Source organism: Drosophila subobscura, chromosome E (assembly GCF_008121235.1).
Source record: "Drosophila subobscura isolate 14011-0131.10 chromosome E, UCBerk_Dsub_1.0, whole genome shotgun sequence".
Classification (NCBI taxonomy): Eukaryota; Metazoa; Arthropoda; class Insecta; order Diptera; family Drosophilidae; genus Drosophila; species Drosophila subobscura.
This window is the reverse complement of record NC_048531.1, coordinates 12,564,030-12,584,656: the sequence shown is the minus strand read 5'-3', so window position 1 is coordinate 12,584,656 and position 20,627 is coordinate 12,564,030. Positions and strand designations below refer to the sequence as shown.

The window sequence follows — 20,627 nt, the reverse complement described above, 5'->3', positions numbered from 1 at the left end:
GACTCAACACTAAGGAAAAGGATTCTGTTGTGCACTTACCACTGCTTTCGGATTCAATGTCGCTGAAATCATCCGAATCTGATTCACCATCGGCCATCGAGGAGGTGCGTCCGCCCGCAGAGGTCGATGACTGCTGATCAAAGTCCATGTCCACGTCGAGGAACTCGCCATCGGCGGGCATGGGACCGGGATTGATGCCCAGTTCGATGCACTTCTTGAAGTGCGTCTTCGATTGCATGTGCTTGGTGAGATTCCCCTTGGTCTTGAAGCTGTTTGGGATCACAGTTAGACTCTGTCGAATGGCAAACGCAAAGAGAAAGACTCACCTGAAGTTGCAGTGGCTGCAGGTGAAGGGACGCACGTCCGTGTGGGTGCGAATGTGCTTCTTCAGCATCGATGGCTTCTTGCAGCGGATGCCGCACTCGGAGCACACATAGCGACCGCGTCCCCGTCCTCGGATGTAGGTGTAGTCCTCGTGCGACTCATAGCCGCCCACCAGGGGCTGTCCGGAGGGACTCACCTCCATCTTCTTGTCCTCGGCCGCCTCCTCACAGGCCTTTGCTGCGACATTCGCCTCGCTGAGTGCTCCCACGGCCACCACCGGCAGCGGTGCGAGCGGATTCTGATTGAGTGCACTGCTGGACATTGTGGAAACCGAACAGATTGTCTGCTGCGAATTGACCAGCTTGTACTTGAGCATCTTCCCTGTGCTAGTGCCCGTGCCCGCCATTGAGGTGCACGTGCCATTGCCGAACATCTTCTGGCGCGAGTCATACAGGGCCATCACCTGCTTGAGCTTGAAACCGAGCGGATGCGGCTGGTTCTCCTCGCACACCTGCCACACGCTGTACATCGACAGCTTGTGCATGCCCGCCACATACGACGGCTGCGGGCAGTTCACGGTGCAGTAGAACATTTTGGTGCTGCACTTCAGCCCCAAGTAGGTGTAGGCATGGCCATTGAGATACAGCTGGACGCACGACTTGGACGGACGCGGCGTTTCCGGTGAGATCAGCGGCAGGGTGTTGGCTGTTGGAGTGATGCCATGATGGCGCTTCGGTGTGAAGGTGCCCGGCTTCAGGGGCAGACTTGTGGGGCGCAGAAACTTTGATTTGGCAGCGGATAGCGCTTCCTCTCCAGCACCAGCTGATGCCACGGCAGCGACGACTCCTCCTGCACTCCCATTGGGCGTATCCACGTGAAGTGGCGTCAAGGTGGCCGCCTCCTGTGGCGGCTGCTTGGCAGCGATCACAGAGTCCAGGTTGAAGTGCCGCACCTCCGGCTCCGATGCCTTCACGTTGTCCGCCATTCGCAGAAAGTTAAAGGGCGCCTTTTTGGGCGTCTCCTTGCTGCTGTTGTTCCACTGCAGGGCGTTCCTCTGGGCAGGCGTCGGCGGCTGGCGGCTGAACTCACTTGGGAGATTCTGAACGCCACCGAAGGGCGACAGCGACTTGAGGGACTCTCCTGGTGCTCCTCCCAGCAGCAGCAGCGGACTCGGCTGCTTTCGATTGGGACTGCGGCCACGACTGGCGGGAGCTAGCGGCAGTTGCAGCTGCTGCGGTGGAGGCGGCAGCAGGGACATCTGTGGCGTCAGGCTGCCGGGACCCGGAATACCCGGCACATACGGAATGGGCGTGACGGGTGCCGTTTTATCTCCACCGCCGCCGCCGCCGCCGCTCATCGGCAGAGTGAGCGGGTTGAAGGCTGTTATCGAGTTGATGGGCGGAAATTGGAAATGCTGTGGCCCCTGGGCACTGCTGACACCGAGCATCGGGTGGCCACCGAGGCCAGCGGCCAGCAGCTTGCGCTCCTTGCTGGCCGACGACTCTTGGTTCTTGGGCGAGACGTCCTGGAAGCTGCCACCCGAGAGCAGCGGAGTGCGTATCATCCTGGGGCTGTTGTCCAGTTCGGGGCACTCCGATATGGGTATCATGGTGCCGCCGGAGGAGGTGAGCCTGCGCAGGCGCTCCTCCTTGCTGCTGGACTGCTGCTGCAGCTCCTGCATCATGCTCATGCTGTGGTTGTGGTTGTGGTTGTGATTGCTGAAAAAGTTGAACGTTGGCGTGTCGCTGGTCTTTGCTCGCTTCGCTGGCGGTGCAGGCGGCTGTGCAGCAGCAGCAGCACCAGCGTCCATGTCCATTGAGAACTGACGATCCTCGTGCATTTTGGTGATCACCACCGAATCGTGTGCCTTGCGGGGTGCATTCTGCTGGGCGAAATCAACCAGCGCTGTCTTTCCAAGCAAGGGACCAGGCGATGGCAGTGGCGCGTCCACGAAACGCATCGCCTCCACGGGCAAAGAGACAGGCGCATGGACGGGGACCTGCTGCACGGGAATCTGCACCTGAACTTGGACAGGCGCAGCTGCCGTTGGTGCCGTGACCGTCGATGTTCGTGCGGGTGATTGGGAGGCACTGAGGCGACTCAGCACCAGACTGCTGGGCTTCGTCTTCAGCTGCGACCAGGCGAGCTTGGCCAGCGACAGCGGATTCTTGGAGTTGGCCATGTGGCACTTGAGCTCTGGCAGGCTCATCGAGATCGAATTGGAACGAAAGTACTTGGAGCTCGGGGACGAGGCTGGGCTCATCGGTGCACTGGAGCTGGCGTCCTGGCAGTAGGTGCTGTTGTGCAGCTTCAGTTCGTCCGCGCTGCGGAATTCGCTGGCACAGATGGGGCACGAGTAGAAGGCATCGTCGCCCTCGCCAATGGGCACGGCCAGTCCACGGGCATTAAGCAGCAGATTCTTGATGATTGAATTGCTTGGCGTTTGGGGTGCAGCCGCTGTGGCGGTCTTTGTAGCACTCCCTCCTCCTGTTGCTGCTGCGGCTGCTGCACTCGTCGAGGGAGTGTTCCCGACGTGCGTAGGCGTGGGCATGGTAATGGCCTGAGCTGTCGGCTGCTGTTGCTTTGGCTTGGCAGACAGATTCAATGGCATGGCATTGACAGCGGCCGCTGGCTGCTCCATTTTGGGCACTGCCGTGGCCGGATCCTGTCGATACTGTAGCGTCTGCATGGGCAGCGGTGAGGGTGGTGGTGGCAATTGTTGCTGTTGTTGCTGGTGCTGCTGCTGCTGCTGTTGCTGTTGCTGTTGCTGATGCTTGGTACTGACTGTAGGCATGGCTGGTGCTGGCTTGTAGCTATAGCTGTTCCGTTTCACCACACCATTTGGCGGTTCCAGTGGCTGTTGTTGCTGCTGTTGCTGCTGCGCCTGTTGTTGCATGAACATTTGATAGTGTTGCTGCTGCTGCTGTTGTTGCTGTATCTGTTGCTGCTGCTGCTGCTGCTGTATCTGCTGCTGCTGTTGTTTCTGCACAATGGCCTGGGCCAGATTCACCTTCGTCTCTCGCTCGCTGGCACCGATGCCCAACATCTGAGGATTATTACTGTTGACTGCCGCATTGCTGGCATTCGCATTGGCATTGTTGAAGCTGCGCGAACGATTTAGCTGCTTTGGGTACTTCTTCTGCAGCAGAATCTCCTTGTTCTCCACAATCGCCTCGTTCTGCGAAATCAACTTCGAAATGTGCTCCTGCACCTTTTCCACATTCTGCAAAAAGTAAATGAATTAATGGCCTTTTCTTGTGCTGCTACCACTCAATGTACTTACCACTTGCATGCTGCCACTGGCGCTGGCAAAGCTGCTCAAATTGGTGGCTGGCGTGGGGATTTGTGCTCCTGATGCTGCTCCTCCGGCTGCTCCACCTGCTGCTGGCATCACAATCGATGCCTGGCTATTGGCACGCACCAACTGACAGAAAAGAGAGTTCAAATTTGGATTAGGGATTCTCATGTGGGATGGATGCTCTCGCATTACTCACCTGTGGCGGAGGAATATTCGGTGGGTGCTGCTGTTGCTGCGGAGGAACCTTCACCAGCGGAGAATGTTGTTGCTGCTGTTGTTGCTGCTGCTGCTGTTGTTGTTGCTGCTGCTGGTGCATATGAATCTGTTGCATTTGCAATTGCTGAAACACCATAGCCTGCTGGTGCATGGCCGCCGCCGCTGCTGCCGCATCCTGATTGTAATACGATGGCTGCCCCAAATAGTAGACACCTGCGCCCGGTGGCAAGGCCCCAGGATTGGCAGCCATCAGCAGGGACTGCTGGGCGTGTAGCTGCTGCTGCAGCTGCAGTTGCATCTTGTGCGAGGTGATGTGATTGTTCAGCTTCATCTGTGTGCTGGGCGACAGCGTGGGATGGGTCAGCGCTGGCTGTTGCTGCTGCTGCTGCTGCTGCTGCTGCTGCTGCACCAGAGGTAGCTGAATGGAGAGCTTCTGCTGATGTTGGTGCTGGGCAAGATGCTGCTGCTGCTGCTGCTGCTGTTGTTGCAACTGCAACTCCTTGCTGCCGCCAGGTGGCACATAAAGCGCTGCATTGTGGAACTTGGGCTTGTATGGCTTGTAGTCGATGGACTGCCGATGCTGGGCCGTGGCCGAGTGCAGGGTATCCGCGGTGGCAGGTGGCAGAGTGCCCGCAGCCGGTGACCCTAGCGGCAGTTGTTGCATGTGCTGCGGCAACGTTGGCTGGTGCTGAATGTACGCGCTCTTCGCTGCCGACAAGGTGGACGGCGATGGTGTGGGCGAGGCCATGGGCTCGTCGTACGGCGAACCCGAGCGACTTGGCTGCTGAAACACAAAGAGAGGAAAATGCATTGAGTGGAAATTCCCCGAGGATTAGTCGATTCAATTGCTTACCAATTCGGAGCTACTGTTGCTCAGGTCTGCATCCTGGTCGGACAGGCCATCGTCCGCATCTGCGGGCACCTCCAGGCCGCGCACACGTGCCGCATGCGACCGTGAGCGGCAGTGTTTGTACAGGTTGCTCTTCGTCTTGAAGGCGATGCCGCAAGTGTCGCAGGGATAGGGACGCTCGTTGGTGTGCGCACGTATGTGCTTCTCCAGCACCGATGGCTTGGCACAAATCAAATTGCAATACGGGCACACATATCTGCCAGACTTCTCAGCGGATAATCCAACTGCTGCACCTCCTCCAGCTGCTGCTGCTGCTCCTCCTGCTGTTGCTGTTGGTTGCGTCTGTTGCTGATGCTGGGCAAATGTTGCAGGCGTTAGCGTGGCATTGGCCGCATAGTTGCTGCTGTGGCTGTTGCTCAATGGTGTACGGGTTCTGGGCGCGCTCACATTGTTGGCCATCTTCCCGCTGCCGCTGCCACTCCCACTGTGGTTGTTGCTGCTGCCCTCCTCATGGCTGATGGCATTGACATGATTGCTATTTACAAAATTGGCACTGAATTCACTCGTCGTCGTCGTCGTCTGCTGTTGTTGGGTCAAATGATGACCGTTGGCCACAGCCACCGACACCGCCACTGGCACTGCCACTGGGACCGACACCGCTGGCTGCGGCGGCGGTGAAAGTGAGCTATTTGAGGATAGCGATGTGGTGCGGCCGGCATCCCCGGCTGCAGTATGGCTGCCACTGCCACCACCGTCCACTTCTGTGGTGCTCGCCAGCCGCTTGAACTTCTTGTGCAAATAGCGAGAGATATTTGGCCAATCCGCAATGGCCACAGCCGCAGCCTCGTCGCTGGTGGCTGCGTTGGTGCTGCTACTGCTGCTGCTACTGGCGGGTGTAATGCTGCTGCTGATGCTGTTGCCAGTTGTGGCTGCCAGTGGCGACTCCTTGTGGCCGACTGCCGTAGACATTGGCTGTAGCGTCATTGTGTAGCGTCTATCACTTACATTTGCTTTATCTTTATCTCTATTCTTAAACTCATAATTATTCTCATTAATACTATTATCACTGTGGTGTTGGTGGTGGTTGTTGTTGTTGCTGTTGCTGTTGTTGTTGCCACTGTTACTGCTGTGGTCTTCGCTCGGCTTATCTCTCGTGCTGCTTGTACTGGGTTTGCCGCCTGCAACATCGATTGCTGCTGTTGCTGCTGCTGTTGCGGCTGCTGCTGCCGCTGCTGCTGCTCTGCTAGCTTTACTGTTTGCCTTCTGTGGTGGTGCTGCTGATGTTGCTGTTGTAGCTGTTTCCCGATATGTTTGCTTCTTTGTTGCTGGTGTGATTGTGGCTGCCGACGCCGCTGCTGCTGCTGCTGCCGCCGCCGCTGCTGCTGTGGCACGTCGCGTATTATTGTTCACCTTACTGTTGTTTGTCTTGTACTGTTTTCCCGTCGCCTTGTAATGCTTTCCCGCCGTTGTGGTGCTTGCATTTTCCATATTATCATCAAATGTATTATTAATCTGCGAGGAATTGGCAGCGGACTCATCTAAAGGGTAAAGAAAAGAAGAAGAAATTCATATTTCAGTTAGTTCATAATTTAATTAATATACTTATGCTAATTTTGATAAACAAATTAATATCAGGGCAGGAGATCAAACACGGCGACGACTCTCGAATCGATTAACTTCCACTGAGAGAACTGCGAACTTTTCTGCGATCCCCCCTCGACACCTCGCTGTCGCACACATTCATTATCAACACCCTTTTAATTGTGGGTCACAATCTTATCACAACATTTTGGGGACACAGCTGAATGCTAATTTTGCGAGTGAGTTTCCCATTTAATACTCGTACTACCATCGTGCTGGCCTGTCCGAAAATCAATTTTCATCAACTTTCTATTTCAATTCGTAAGCCGTACACCCCCACCCACCAACCAACATCAAAATGTGACTCTGTTAAGGCCCCACCTGTTGCACACACACACACACATATCCATACCGTCGGCATACCCATACACAAAAACGAGCAGACACGAGGCAGACGACAGGCAACCGAAACCAAACGAAACGACACAGAAAAACGGTACGAAAATCCAAAAGAGATGACAAGTGAAATGTAATGACTTTTTGTTGCTGCTGTTATTGTTGGGGGGGCCGAACATGCAGTTCGTTTCGAAAGTAAACATTTGTAAGAAAATCCAAGTCAATTTATACGTCTAAGGGATTTACATGAGAACTTCCAACATGTAGAGTATACAATGAACAAAGAAAAGACGGCATCGATTGCTGGTTCCTAAACGCATCTGTTCTATATAAATAGTATATGATTGGCGCTTGTCGAATGATTAGAGGCAGGGGCAGGGGCAGGGCCAGCTCTCAAATCACAATCGCACAGAAACCCCCACTCGGGCACTCCGCAACCGACTTTGCGGCTGGCGGCGTTAATTGGCACTCGACTGCGACTGCGAAAGGCGATGGCGATGGCGACTGTTTAACATTCAACGCTATTATTATACACATTATACGGCATTATGCGATACGTATTGTAAACGTACATACATACATACATACATATGTACATTCATATGTCTAACCGATCCAAGTCTCTCGGCTCGCTCGCGTGTTTACTCAATTTGTTATCAGCGTTTATAAGGCTTTCGACTAAAGAATCGCCTAAAAAAATTCCATTGATAATGCCAAGCTCTATAAATGATACGCATATGTGTGTGTGTGTGTTTGAGTGTGTATAGATATATTCGTGTTTTATTATCGTCCATCATGTTATCAGTGGGTACAATTAACTATCGTGTGTGTGTGACTGACTCAGAGTATCTAAGCCCACCCACCGATAAGTGGTCCCCACTGTAATTTGAGTGATTTAAAGCACAGACGCTTTGACGTCAACTATCAACTATCCGGTCGGATAATTGAGCCATTCTAAGTGCCATTCGACAGGGATTAGGCTCTCAAAATTGAAATCTTGATTTAGATGCCTGATTGCATAATAACGGGTAATGGCACCACATAAAGGAATACTCGTATTTATAGTAGTGAGCAATGAGCTTCAAGCATCTGTGTGGGCAGCCTCAGTGGGTCAATTACAAGGCGCCAAATGCGACACAATTAAAATGTTCATTTAGTATACTGAATCCGATCTAGTTAAATGATTACATGGAATTTCTGAGAGAGCGAGAACCACGTTTCCAGTTGTAAATATAAATAGAAACGTGCAAAGTGCATGTATGTACATATGTATGTATATAAGTACAGTTCAGAGAGTTTTCTAGAAAACGAGAATTATTTTTTGTGCGCTTGTACTCTACTATTCTATTACGCGTTGTTCTAGCGTAGTAAAAGCCCCCATAAAGTGTACCACTGTGCCGTAGACAAAGCTCAGATTTGGGGTCCTATAAAAGCATAAACAAGAGGCCAAAGCCTACGCGCTACGATAGGACTTAATCACCCAACCAGCAGGCGATAAGCTGTAATCAGCTGTAGAAACCCAAACAATTATGGGGCACAGAATACTCATACGCTATGCATGGGTATACCCTGTAGGAGCAGCTGGGTACGCAGGGTGGCTTAGTCCAATGGAATGGTATTCGTATTTACTTAGTTAGTTTTCATTCGCTGACTTAATTCATTTGCTACAGCAGCAGAAAATAAAATGAAAACTAATATTTAAATGGCATTTTGTTATCACGAATTTTTGTTTAACATTTGCTGGCATTGTTGTTTTTGCTAGTAGTTTATTTTACAAATGTCTGTGTGTATGTGAGTGTGTCTGTTGAAGGCGTGAAGAGTTGCTCGGGTTGTTCAGTTTTATTCGTACACATGCATATACTATGTACTTTGTTTGCATTTGCATGCAGTTTCATATAGTCAGGCGGACACCAAAGGCAGTGCCAAAGTGCAATACACATGCAAGTACACATGAAATATCAGGCATTTTATCAGGCATGAAATGAGTGCAGTTGCAAGCAGTGCTAGCAAATATTAAGCACACGCTGCTCTCCGGCCACCCAGCCAGCCCGAGCCCGAGCCAGCGACGTCATCAGAGCGAGCTTCTCAATTGACAGAATGACTGACTGAGAGACTGATGGGTGAGCACACATGCACCCACCCACCCACACACACTGGCACATGCAAACACTTGTACTGGTACAGCCTCACCCGCGCACCGTTCGTATAATACACGAATAAAGTCCAAGGTGCGGCCAACGGCGCCACAGAGTCCGTCTGGCAGTCGTCTCTGTCTCTCTGTCAGTCGCTTTGACCGTGTCAACCGATTACGCTGCATGACTAGCCCTGATACAACGTCATCACGAGAACATGTACGGCGTATATGGCTGTGTAGGTGTAGGTGGACTGGCTGCAGCTGTGAAACTGCTAAAAACACATTATACCGAGCCACTTGGCAATTGTTTATAATTTATGGGGTACCCGTTAAACGAGCAGCGTTAACGCTTTACAGTGCTGCTGGGCTAGCGTATAAAAAGTACGTCAAATTCGCGGAAATAATACGAAATTCCAGCGAAAAGCAAAACTCCCGATAAAAGCAACATCGCAAAAATACCAACGCACACACATGGGGAGGGCAAACGGTAAAAAGAGGCGACACATACCCGTCTAATTGTGGCTACGCATGCTGTTACACGCACACACACTCATTTTTGAATTGAATATCGTTTGTAAAGCGCAACAAATGAAACGTAAAGCTAGAAAAAACGGTCCAACAATAGTCGGAACGGTGGAGCACGCGCGTGTCGACAACAGGCGGGCTACAAGCGACAACGACAACGACCGAATCGCCTGAAACATTTAAGGCGACTACGACTAGACGAGGCAAGCGGCAAAATTCATTCAGTGAGTGTGCAAAAAGAAAACGAAGAAGCGACCCCGACGCCGAGCAGTGCAAAAACAAAAAGCACAACCACTGGTGGCGGCGACGACGTAAGCAGAAGCAAAAGCAACACAAAAAAACGTACAATAATCAAATAATTGCGGCAACGCTTGCTCTTCCCTCCTCCCGGTAAAACACGATTCAACGATCCACGATCTCTCTGCTCTCCCATCTTCACAGTAAACACTCTTTCGCACTCACTCACACGCACACACACAGTGCAATTGTCAATCAAAAGCAAGCACAGCACAGGGTCGTCGCTGCTTCTGATTTAGCTGCTGCTGCTGCTGCTGCTCCGTCGCTGCTTGCGCTGAGAAATGATCAAATCGGGCAAAAACGTAGGCCCCCCCCCAACAGGTGACGTGAAGTGGGGTATATGACTGTCGCCAGCCGCCAGTCAGCCGTTGCCGCTATTGTTGATTACGTACAACACTCGCATACACTCAAAACTCGTCGAGAGCTTTATAAACACGCGCACGCATACCAGTGCACATCACATCCCCAGCGACATACCCAACCTCACCCCTCCCGAAAACCATTCCCATGAATATGCGAAATATTGCTGACTAAGGAAGGTCTGGGGAGCACCAGGCAACGGCAACGGCAGCAGCGACAGCAACGATACGATAACAACAAAAGCATTTAAAACGTAGAAGCAACAGCACAAAACGTAGCAACGAAAATAAAAAAAGTGATAATAAAATAATAATTGCTACACATACAACAAAGCAAGGCACTGATCAAGAGAGAGAGAGAGAGGGAGAAAGAGAGCCCCAGCTAGAGTTGCCGCAGCTGTCTATACACACGAGCAAGAAATACGAATGATACGCTGCTCCCCTTCCCCATTCCACTGCCACAACAACAAACCTCCACGAGTGGAGCACGATTTGCCATGTGGCCCAGCCTGTTTGTTCTCTCACTCACACTCACTCACTCGCATACGAACAACATGACTAACTTGACAACACTGTCGGTCGGTCTGTTCGGTTCAGTTCGGATCGGTTCGGTTCGGTCGCTGCTTTGCTGTCTGCCCCTCTTCTCCATCCCCCCACCGACCTCTTCGATGGTCTGCTCTGCTCTTGTGTATTATATTGAGTCAATTCATAAGAAACGAGGAAACCCGCCATATCGCCGTTTGTTGCTGAATACATGTTTATATTAGTGTGTGCGTATGAGTGTGCTCGTGTGAGCCTGTGTGCGAGTGGCATGAGCATGAATCAAGTTAAAAATTTTAATAATTTGCCCCGATGTTGTGGCTGAAAACGAGTTTAGCTTGTTGAGCCACCAAATGTTTCCGTCTCTGTCTTCTGTGACTGGCGGTGTATGCATGTGTGTTGGTTAGGGTCCCCCCTCGGTGCTTGTGCGCGCTTGCAGCTACTTGTTTTCTTTCCTCCTCGTCTTCGTCTGCTCCGTTGGCTCCTTCGTCTTTTTCTTGAACGCAACAGCGATAATACACTCAACACAAAAGAAGGCAGGCAGTAAAGCCACACAACTTTTTATATTGAAGCAGAGAAGAGGAGCTTTCTAGAGCGCTTGATAAGCGGTTTACTTCGTCTCTCTCTCTCCTTCTTGCAGCTGTGGCGGCTGTGTGTAGGGGGGGCTATGACGTACCGCATCCACTCGACCGTTTGTGAAGTGTTGTAGGAAATCAAATTAAGGCGATTAAAGAACGCGCGCGAGCGCTCGTGAGTTGCGTGAGTCGTGCACTTATCGCTTACAAAGTGGCACAAAAAGTGTCGACCTTTGGATACCTTGTAATGATTGAGAAATATGCACATACACAAACAAAACTGTAAACTAAGATTTAAGGATTTACTTTTAATACTTTGTAATGTTTTTCATGACGAAAATAGATTAAAATGCTATACCCTGCGTACCCTGTAAAGTTCACAGGCACAAATGATAAGGACAGACAAAGATTTCTCCCCATATCCCCGGCATCCCTTTTCGCATTTGTTTATAGCATTCTATTCTATAAACATTGCTTAGCAAAATAAACACAAAACACGAAATTCAGAATAAATAGAATGATAAATTGAAAAGAGAATTGCGATAATGATTTCCACAAATTCGTCTGACGTTCGTCTTTTTGGCTAATCGCGGAGCAGAGGCCAACTTTCGTTTTGGTGTTCAAATAGATTCGAGGGTTTGGGGCGTTATCATGGGGACCAACTGGCTCTCTAGCTTCTTTGTCAAGAGTAAAAGGTCAAGGTACGGCTTTATCGACTGATAAACAGATAAGATAGATGGTGGTACATTCTACATAAGTACAGTCAGGTGACAAATATTGTTGGCTTTGGAGTGCTCCAGCACCCGTTCCAATCTTTATTGCTAATGATTTATACTGTTTGCATTCATCATTCACTCTATTATCATCTTTGCAGGAGATCCAAAGCGTTCACCATCATCACCACCGGATGAGTAAGCTGACTTTTGGATAATTAAGCAAACAAAACAAAATTCTAGGGAAAATATAGGAAAATAATCTTTTGGCACGGAAATTCCCAAATATGTTTGACGTCAGCCAAAGATATTTTGTAAAATTTCTTTTGCGTAAAATTGTATTCCGTTTCTACACATTAAAATGTACATATGTACACACTATGTACATATGTATATATGTACATATTTACATACTTCTGTGCTTTTTGAGAGTGAGCCTTGGCACTGGGTTTACTTTACATATGTATGTATGCATAGATCGGATCTACATACATATATAAACAAATATTTGTTTTTGGCACAGCACAGCAGAACCGAATCGAATGCTAAGGTATATAGTACTTATAGCAGCTTTCCCCCATATAGATTAATAGATTGGTATTTCGGGGCCTGCAGTTTTCTAAAATTTATGGCAACAATTAAGTGTTGAAATGGGGAAAAAAGCAAACTGTGGATTAAATAAATAATTTCAGAACTATTTTATCTATAAAATTTCAGAGAAAGATCAAAAGTGGTGTACTATCCAAAGGAATACTTGCAGAACTGTAATATTTATGTGGTAAATATCTTCTAAGGGCCATGAAGTTCATAAATATAAATCAAGTTCAATGAAAATATTATATCCTCGTTCAGAAATGCACATACTATGTATGTAAATCATCGAATGAAAACTCTATATGCATACATATGTATGTATGTATGTATGTACATACTTTCATATGTACATATATGTAGATGTACAATGTAGAAGAATTCGTAGCCGAAAAGTGTTAAATTATTGCTAGTCCCGCAATTTTAATTTTTGTTTACACAAAAAAAAAAAAAGAAAATCCGAGGAAAGCACACAAAGTCATTCGATAATTTTTTGTTTTGTTTTTCGTTCTGTCTTCGAATTGTTGCCAGAATTTGATTTTCACTGATTTGTATTTTCTTTTGGCGCTGCGCTAGAAATGTATTTTTAAATTCTCCAACTACGTAAGACGACATTCAAGTGTTTTATTTTAGACAGCAGACAAGTAGACAGCTCAAAACATCCACACATCCGTACAAATGGATGTACATACATGTGTACATATGGACGGACGTATGGCATGTGTCGTTTTGTATATACTCGTATACTTAAACATATATTTTTAGTTTCAGTTATTGGCCTTTTGCGTTAGCACATTTTGTGTTAGAAATCAACTCATCTATTTTCATTTAATTTATTGGTATAAAATGGGAATTTCACATCAAATCGAATTGGTCTTATGCAATGGATCTGCCTTTCCCCTAATAATCTTTATCATTTCCATTTAGCAAAAAATTCTTTCGATTCCGCATTTTTATGACCCTGAAGAAATACAAAAAAAAAGTTAATGAAAGTTTTCATTTAATGTCACGTTATGGGGGTCTCTTCTGTTTGTCTCTCGGGGTCCAATTAAATGTTTTCTATATATTTCATCTCTGTCAAAACAAACAATTAGAGAACGAAGAAGAATCGTTGGCACCAAATCGTGCGTTCAAGCGCAAAACAAAAATGTACAAAAATCTAAAACACAGTTTAAAATAAATTTTTCACAGATTTTGCTGTTCTTCTTTTTTTCCGCTTGTCTTGGCATTTTTCTGGCAGCTGAAGGACGGAAATACGTTGGCGGCATTTGGGAATTTTTGCATATTAGCAAAAATTAAAGAAAAAAACAGAAAAAAGCCACACAATATTCATAAATAAACACAAGGGGAGAAGATTAGGCGTCGTTGCGCCGAAGCATTTGATACCCTTACAGATGGTTTGTTTCTATGGTTAGGGTAGACCATAATATCATTTCGCTTAGCTTTAAATTGCTGTATGTTTTATGTTCCAGCAGGCAGTAAAAATCATAAGACCCTCTGCAGAGAGAGGGCATACTGAAAGTTTGAAATATTCAAAGAGCTTACGTAGGCCCTCTGCGGTCGTCTGCCCCCACAAGCAGGTGTGAAGAAGAGGAAACAGAAAGCCAGTAGCGGCAGCAGCAGGGGAGAAGAATCCGATGAGATTGGGATTTTGTGGAGATTCGATTGGAAATTAAAAGCAGACGCTGGTGGTGAGAAAATATCAATTGATTTTGTGGCTTATGGCATCTCCGGCTGCGCCCCCGTATTCCACAAACAAAAGGGTATTTGTATCTGTTGCTGCTCTTTCTGTTGTCAAGGTCAGGGCATGCCATGCTCTTCGGGGGTTGCCTCTAAGCGTCAGCAGCCGATAAACATGTGTCGTCATTTCCCATGGAGGGCATTCCTCAACACACACTCACACAAAGAGAGAGCGAAACACGAAACACACGGACATAAGCGGAACGTATGATAACTGTTGCATGTTTAATTGTTCGTACCACACTTGAGAGTGCCCATAAACTGCAAGGGGATGAGCCACAGAGACACGAATTCCATTTACAGACACACACACTCGAGAGAGAACCCCCCACTGGTGTGGCGGCTTTTGTGTGCCTCCTAAGTGGATTTCCACCTTTCCTCCGCCCATTGTTTGTTCTTGCTCTCACTCTTGTTGTTGTTGCAATGGGAATGACGTTGCAAGCCTTTTGTGTCGCTCTGCACGAACGCTGATGCCGATGCCGCTGCTGCTGCTGGCTTGGCTGCGGCAGGTATCCTGGCGCCGGCTTAATTTACGTAGCGTTCCTTTTTAGTGCAGGTAAACGCCTCAAAGTAGTTCAAGTCCAATGCGCTGCCCTCTTATTGCTGCCTCTGCCTGCAGCCCAGCATGACACAGGCTTGCTCACTCGCACACACACATGAACTCACTTATGCCGAGATTATCTCTATGCCTGCGCTGTTCACACTCACCCGCACACATTGGTTTCAACTAACATGCACACATCCACACAAATCTGACACACACACAGCGGCCCGGCCGCGGGGTTGCCCAAAGTATGTGTGTGTATTGCTGTTGTTGGTTCTGCTTGTTCTCGTGCTCTGCCGCTCTCTTTGTTTTCCCCTCTTCTGATGTCTGCTGCTTCTTGACCGTTTCTGACTTTGTTTATTTTGAATTTTCACAGTTTTTCTTGGAATTCCTTCCACACTCCACTCCACACTAATTCTTTGACACTCACTCACGATATTTCTGTGCCGCTTTTGGAATTAAAATTATATCCGCCACACGCTGTTTGGCGCGCAGAAACTCTTCTCTCGACGGCGATTTTTGCACTTTGATTTTTGGATTTCGACCACTTCGATTCACAGCGCACTCAATTAGCATATTATGACATTCGCTTCTGCCGTAACCTTTACATGCTCACTGTGCTTGAGGTTTTCTTTTGCCTATGATCTAATTTGATTAATACAAAACTTGTTGTGGCGACGGCTGCACTCGCACTTCGCCCACACATATACACACGCACACACTACAGACTCACTGACTATTCGCGTATTCCGTTCTTTTGTGGTTTCTTTGCCTTTTGTTTATGTTCGCTTCGAGAGACTAGCGGTTTTGCTTTGCGTTATTTATTCCGTTTCATCGTCACGAGCACGAACACACGAAGCGAAGCCAACCTAACAGCGCAAAGTATGATCGTGGAATGGCAGACGAAGAGCGTCAGCGTCGGTGTCAGACCGGGCGGGCGGGCGGGCAGAGTAACCCTTGGGAGCCCAAGTGTGTGTAGTCTGGGCAATACATTTGTAAAAAGACTTGAATAGCCAGATCAATATGATTCCGCGTAGTTTCACTACTCAGATATTGTGGGCTCTCATTCAATTAAATTAAATTAATAGTTATTCCTGTTTGTGTTTGTGTTTGACTCTGCATTCAGTGCATCCTCCAATCAGCTGAAACTGCTCTTGGTTAACCGCGCCCGATCTGAACCGGCCCTGTACATATGATTAACAATAACGACAGCAACAACAACAACTACAGCAAGTGCCTTGGCGTCGCCAAGTCGTCGGCTGTTGCGCGTCGATGCTGTCACTGTGTGAGTGTGTCTATATGTGCGTTCCTGTTCTTATGCTTCTCCCCATCTCTGTCTGGCTGCACGAAAGAGCCCCCACCACAGTCCAAACGGCAGACATATGGCGCTCACTGTTTCGTTCCACGAAACTCAAACAAGCCCTGCCTCTGCTCTGCCTCTGTCTCTACTTCTGCCTCTGTCTCTACCACTGCCTCTGACGTTGCCTCAGACACGGTCGCGGGCATTGAGCGAAATCGTTTTCTCCGTATTTTCTGCCGCGAGGGAAGCCCGCCCGCGAAATGTTCTATTGTTGTTGCTTTTTGCCGCGGTGGCATGAACAAGCGCGAAATAAAAGAATTCGCTGCTGATGTTATTCACAAATAAGTGAGCGCCGCGTTCTTTGCTTATTAGATCAATTGGGTCTGTTGGTTTTTCTTTTCGGTTTCGTCGGGTTTATTTTTACTATTTCTATTTTATGTTTCTTTCGGTTTGAGCCGTTTTTCGCTGGTGTTTCGTATTGTCTTCGTTCGCTTATATCCAAATTTTCTTTGCTTTAATTTTAAATTTGCTTTAATTTTTGCGCCTTTGCGGCGTTGATTGATTTTCGCTGTCGCTGTGCGAGTACTGTTCCAATTTTTGCACCCAGCCAGAAGGAGGATGTGATCAGATCAGCAATATGTCTGCCTGTATCTTAACAAAGTTTTTGATAGAGAGTCGAAGTGGACCGCCAATCAGTTGCTGCAGATTAACTGCAAATTAAAGACTTCCTCCGATCGAAAGATTGCTTATCGACACGGCTCGCACTGTCGCTGAGAACACGATATTAATTTGTTGTGGCTGTAAAACGCTAACAGTGCCTAATAAATCACTTTCCTCAGCTCACGCTCATTAAAACTCGATCTTCGATAAGGGGACTATCAGAAACAGCAGGGGGATTCCATATACGAGCTTAACAGCTCCGATTCCGATGGGCCTGAAACTTCAACGCGTATTTATGTACTATTTCTGTGCCAAATCGAACGGAAGCGAATCGATAAGAAATATTCCCCACATGCATACAAACAGAAATATGTAGTTTCAATTTTCCATTTGCCTCCTCCATGTGTGCCGTCTGTTGCTGTTCATATATTTAGACAGTTGACGTACGATAACGTTCAACACTCTGTCGCCGGTGATGATATCACAGAAAAGGTAAACAATCTAATCAATAAACACAATCAAGCGAGGACGAGTGGTACCCACTCGTCCATCAACCACATCTGTGCGACTAAGCATATGCATATGTGTACACAATCCGCCACATTTGAATACGTCATTTGGGGTAAATAAGCCAAATATCATATTCCTATTCAAATAAAACTTGAAAGTTGAAACAGTAGCTAGTAATCTTTAGTAGAAGTGTCTTACCAACATGTCGCGGTCTGTTCGATTGTAGATGTTCGCGTAATATTAGTCGTTTGCTCTATTCGTCTATCGCGGAGTGTACCAAATGCTTATGCACGCTATCTGTGTAATAGTTGTGTTGTGTGTACGATTAATCGAACAGGCGACGTTGCTCTGCCCCACGACTACACGCGACGATTGATTACAGCAATAAAACGTCTATCGCATCGATTGATTTAAAAATAAAACTCACACACATGCACACACTCATGCCCCTGTCCGTGTCCCGTTCCCGTGAGCCATCGTCAAATGATCGGCCATTGGGCGGCTGCACAGCAACAATTAACTGTGTCTCTCTCTCTCGGGCTTCCTCTCGCTCTCGCGAAACATAAATAGGCACAAGTGGCTGGCCCCAAACTGCAGGGGAAGCAGCACAGGCAGCGACTGCAGCCAGCGTACGTCGCCCCCAAAGAGTTCTTACTCATTCACGCATTGGGTAATCAATACAAACACACACACACACAGAGAGGGGAGCCACTCTTCTCAGCCACCAAATGAAACCATTAAGCGCTACATAAAACAGTCGTCGTCGTTTTTTGTCGATTGCTGGGGAGACGGTGCGGCGGAGAAACATTGCAACCAGAAGCTACGATCGTCAGTGCCGCCAAAGTGGCGACAATTGCAGCAGCGACGACGACTGCGACTGCAGCGGCGGCAGCAACATCGACAGAGGCTCCAGCTCCAGCGCAGACAACACAAACAATCAGAGACACAGAGAGAGAGAGAGAGATAGAGAGTGCCAACAACAATCGACAAAGCGACGGCGACGTGATCATGTCTGGGCCGTTCAGCAATGTTGGCGACGTCGTCGTTTATATGTATGTATGTATGTACCCTTGCCACTGCAGAAGGTACCTTGACTTTGACCAGGGGTTTGCTGAACAAACATAAGAAAGAGTTCCCTGTCCTTCCATTCCCCTTTATGCTTCCATGGAAACAATTGGAAAGTGTATCAAAAGCTTCGGCTTTTGTAGTTAGCCATCGAGCTCTTGTTTTTGTTGCATTTGGCGGGTCCAACTTTGTTATTATTACCGCTCGTGCACATGCCCCCAACTGCCCATGATGCCACGCCGTTGTTGTTGCTGCTGCTGCTGTGTGCTGCGTGCTGTTGTGGCAGCCCCGAAACAGGTTTGACCATTCACTTGAACTGCTTTAGCAAGCAGAACCAGACAGACAGAGAGACATAAAGAGAGACAGGGAGAGCAGGGAAAGGTGGTGCCTGGGGGCTAGGTGGCGTCGTCTCTCCATCTCCGTCTTCGTCATCGATATTAAGCGTAATCAATCGAGCGAACTTCTTTAATTGAGGAGCATCAGCATCGTCGTCAACGGGCGGGAGACAAAGGCAAGAGCGACAATCAAAACTAATTGAATGCGCAGCGAACAAAAAAAGAGCATGAAAAAAAGGCATAAGGGAGGAAGGGGTATATTGCGAAAAGAGAATCATAATCATGAAAATAGAATATTTACTAGTGTAAAAGAACATGTACTAGAATATCTGCAATAAAATTGAACTAAACACTGAGTTCCCCTTGTGTTATTCTCGATTGAACAGCAATTTCAGGCACACCACTAGAACTGTTGTTTGCTCTTTCTGCATCTAATGGTGATGGCTAGATAGGAGGCACATTTAATTTGACCAAATTTCCGCTTCACATAATTATGGTACATTACCGTCGCAAAGGCAAACATCGCTTGGGGTCCACTTAATTATGCATTGCATAGTTATGGGCGTATCGATTCTGAAACCTAATGACAGATTGCTGGTTTGAGCTAGCAACCAACTAAAACAGCTAATTTTTGAGCAGGAGCATTAAGTGGCACTCAAAACAAGGTGGGTTGGAGTCTCAGATGGGAGTGGCAGTGCCCTCTCCCCGCATGATCGATAAATTTGTGTTTGCTATGGCTATCTATCGAGGTGTGTTCCTATTTTCAGACCAAAGACTGCAACTAATCAATAATGGATGAATCAAGTTACTCCCCTTTTCTTTAAGTACAACACTAGCTCTACACATCACTTGGTTGGCCTTTCGTTCAAATATAATAAATAGTATGCGCGGGTTATCGTTGATTTCTAGAATTTGTTAGTCAGACAGCCTGGTGATGGTGGTGGTCGGTGGCGGCACTACGACTACTGCTGCATGCGTCAGCATTGAATAAATAAACGTTAGACGCCTAGACCTTAGTCAACCGACGACCTACACGCTTCAGGCATTATTTCAGGCGAGGAATACCGAGTGCCATGCCGAATCTTGAATGCTGAAATCCGAATGTCGAATATGTCCGACCCGCCGTGCGTTCTGGGTGTCGAGTGTTTCTGGCCGCTTAACTTGGCTATTATAATATTGTTGATTGCTCATTTGTTGACACGCAACGCTAGCTCTGGGGCAGTGGCAGTCAACAAAGCGTAGGGTGGGGTGGTGTGTGTGTGTGGCAGCTAGTCAACAAAAGGTAAAGAGTGCTGCAGGGGAAAACAACGACAGCCAACAACAATCCCGTGTTTGGTTTCAGTTATTTTAGTTTATTTAAACAATTCCACAGCAACCACAAATAGGAGAAGGGAAAGAAGAAGCTGTGGCTATGACAAATGCCCCTAGTCCCATTGGCCACAACCCAGCCAAAGCCAAGGCAAAGCCACTGTCTAAATCGGGTTAAAATGGAATTCGCATAAGAATATTTCCATCTATTTTCTAGTCTGTGTCCCAGAAATGTGACATGGGCAATCCTTGTATACGAATAAAACAGTTTTCATGTTCATGTCTCGTGCTTTGTGCTGTCTCAAAAGTATCTAATGCTTTAGGTCCAGCTCCAACTTTGCTGAATTTATTTACAGATACTCCTAGAGTATTTCCCATTCGTTTGATCATTCAAGATTCGATTGTCGTTCGCTCTGTGCGCTGTGTGTTTTGTGTGTAAATAAAACTGACGATGTCGATGTCGATGTCGACTCTGTTGCTGCGGCTGATTGGGAATCGCCAGTTTGGCGACTTTTGCACACACAAACACAAACATAGGCACACGGATACAGATACAGATACAGCAAGAGCAAGAGCAAGAGCAAGAGCTACAGATGCGGAGATACAGCGAGCAGACACGCAGATACTTTTATACACATTCTTTGCCACGACGTTGTCCGACGTGCGAGTGTACTTGTGGCGTCTATGAAATCGCTTTAAATTAAGCACAAAACAGCACAGCACAGCACAGCACAGCAGAGCGGAGAGCGGAGAGAAAAAGCAGTAA

General features: G+C 47.8%; 1 protein-coding gene across 1 annotated transcript in view; it reads right to left on the bottom strand.

The window, feature by feature from the left end:
• LOC117891543 overlaps positions 1 to 20,627 on the bottom strand; it is a 40,742-nt gene that overhangs the window by 3,228 nt on the left and 16,887 nt on the right. Inside the window, exons 3-7 of the mRNA XM_034797053.1 lie at positions 4,692 to 6,226; positions 3,819 to 4,619; positions 3,608 to 3,748; positions 327 to 3,547; positions 40 to 269 (exon numbers count right to left, since the gene is read on the bottom strand). Of these exons, the coding sequence (XP_034652944.1) occupies positions 40 to 269; positions 327 to 3,547; positions 3,608 to 3,748; positions 3,819 to 4,619; positions 4,692 to 6,226 (5,928 nt within the window). The remainder of the gene's footprint in view (positions 1 to 39; positions 270 to 326; positions 3,548 to 3,607; positions 3,749 to 3,818; positions 4,620 to 4,691; positions 6,227 to 20,627) is intronic.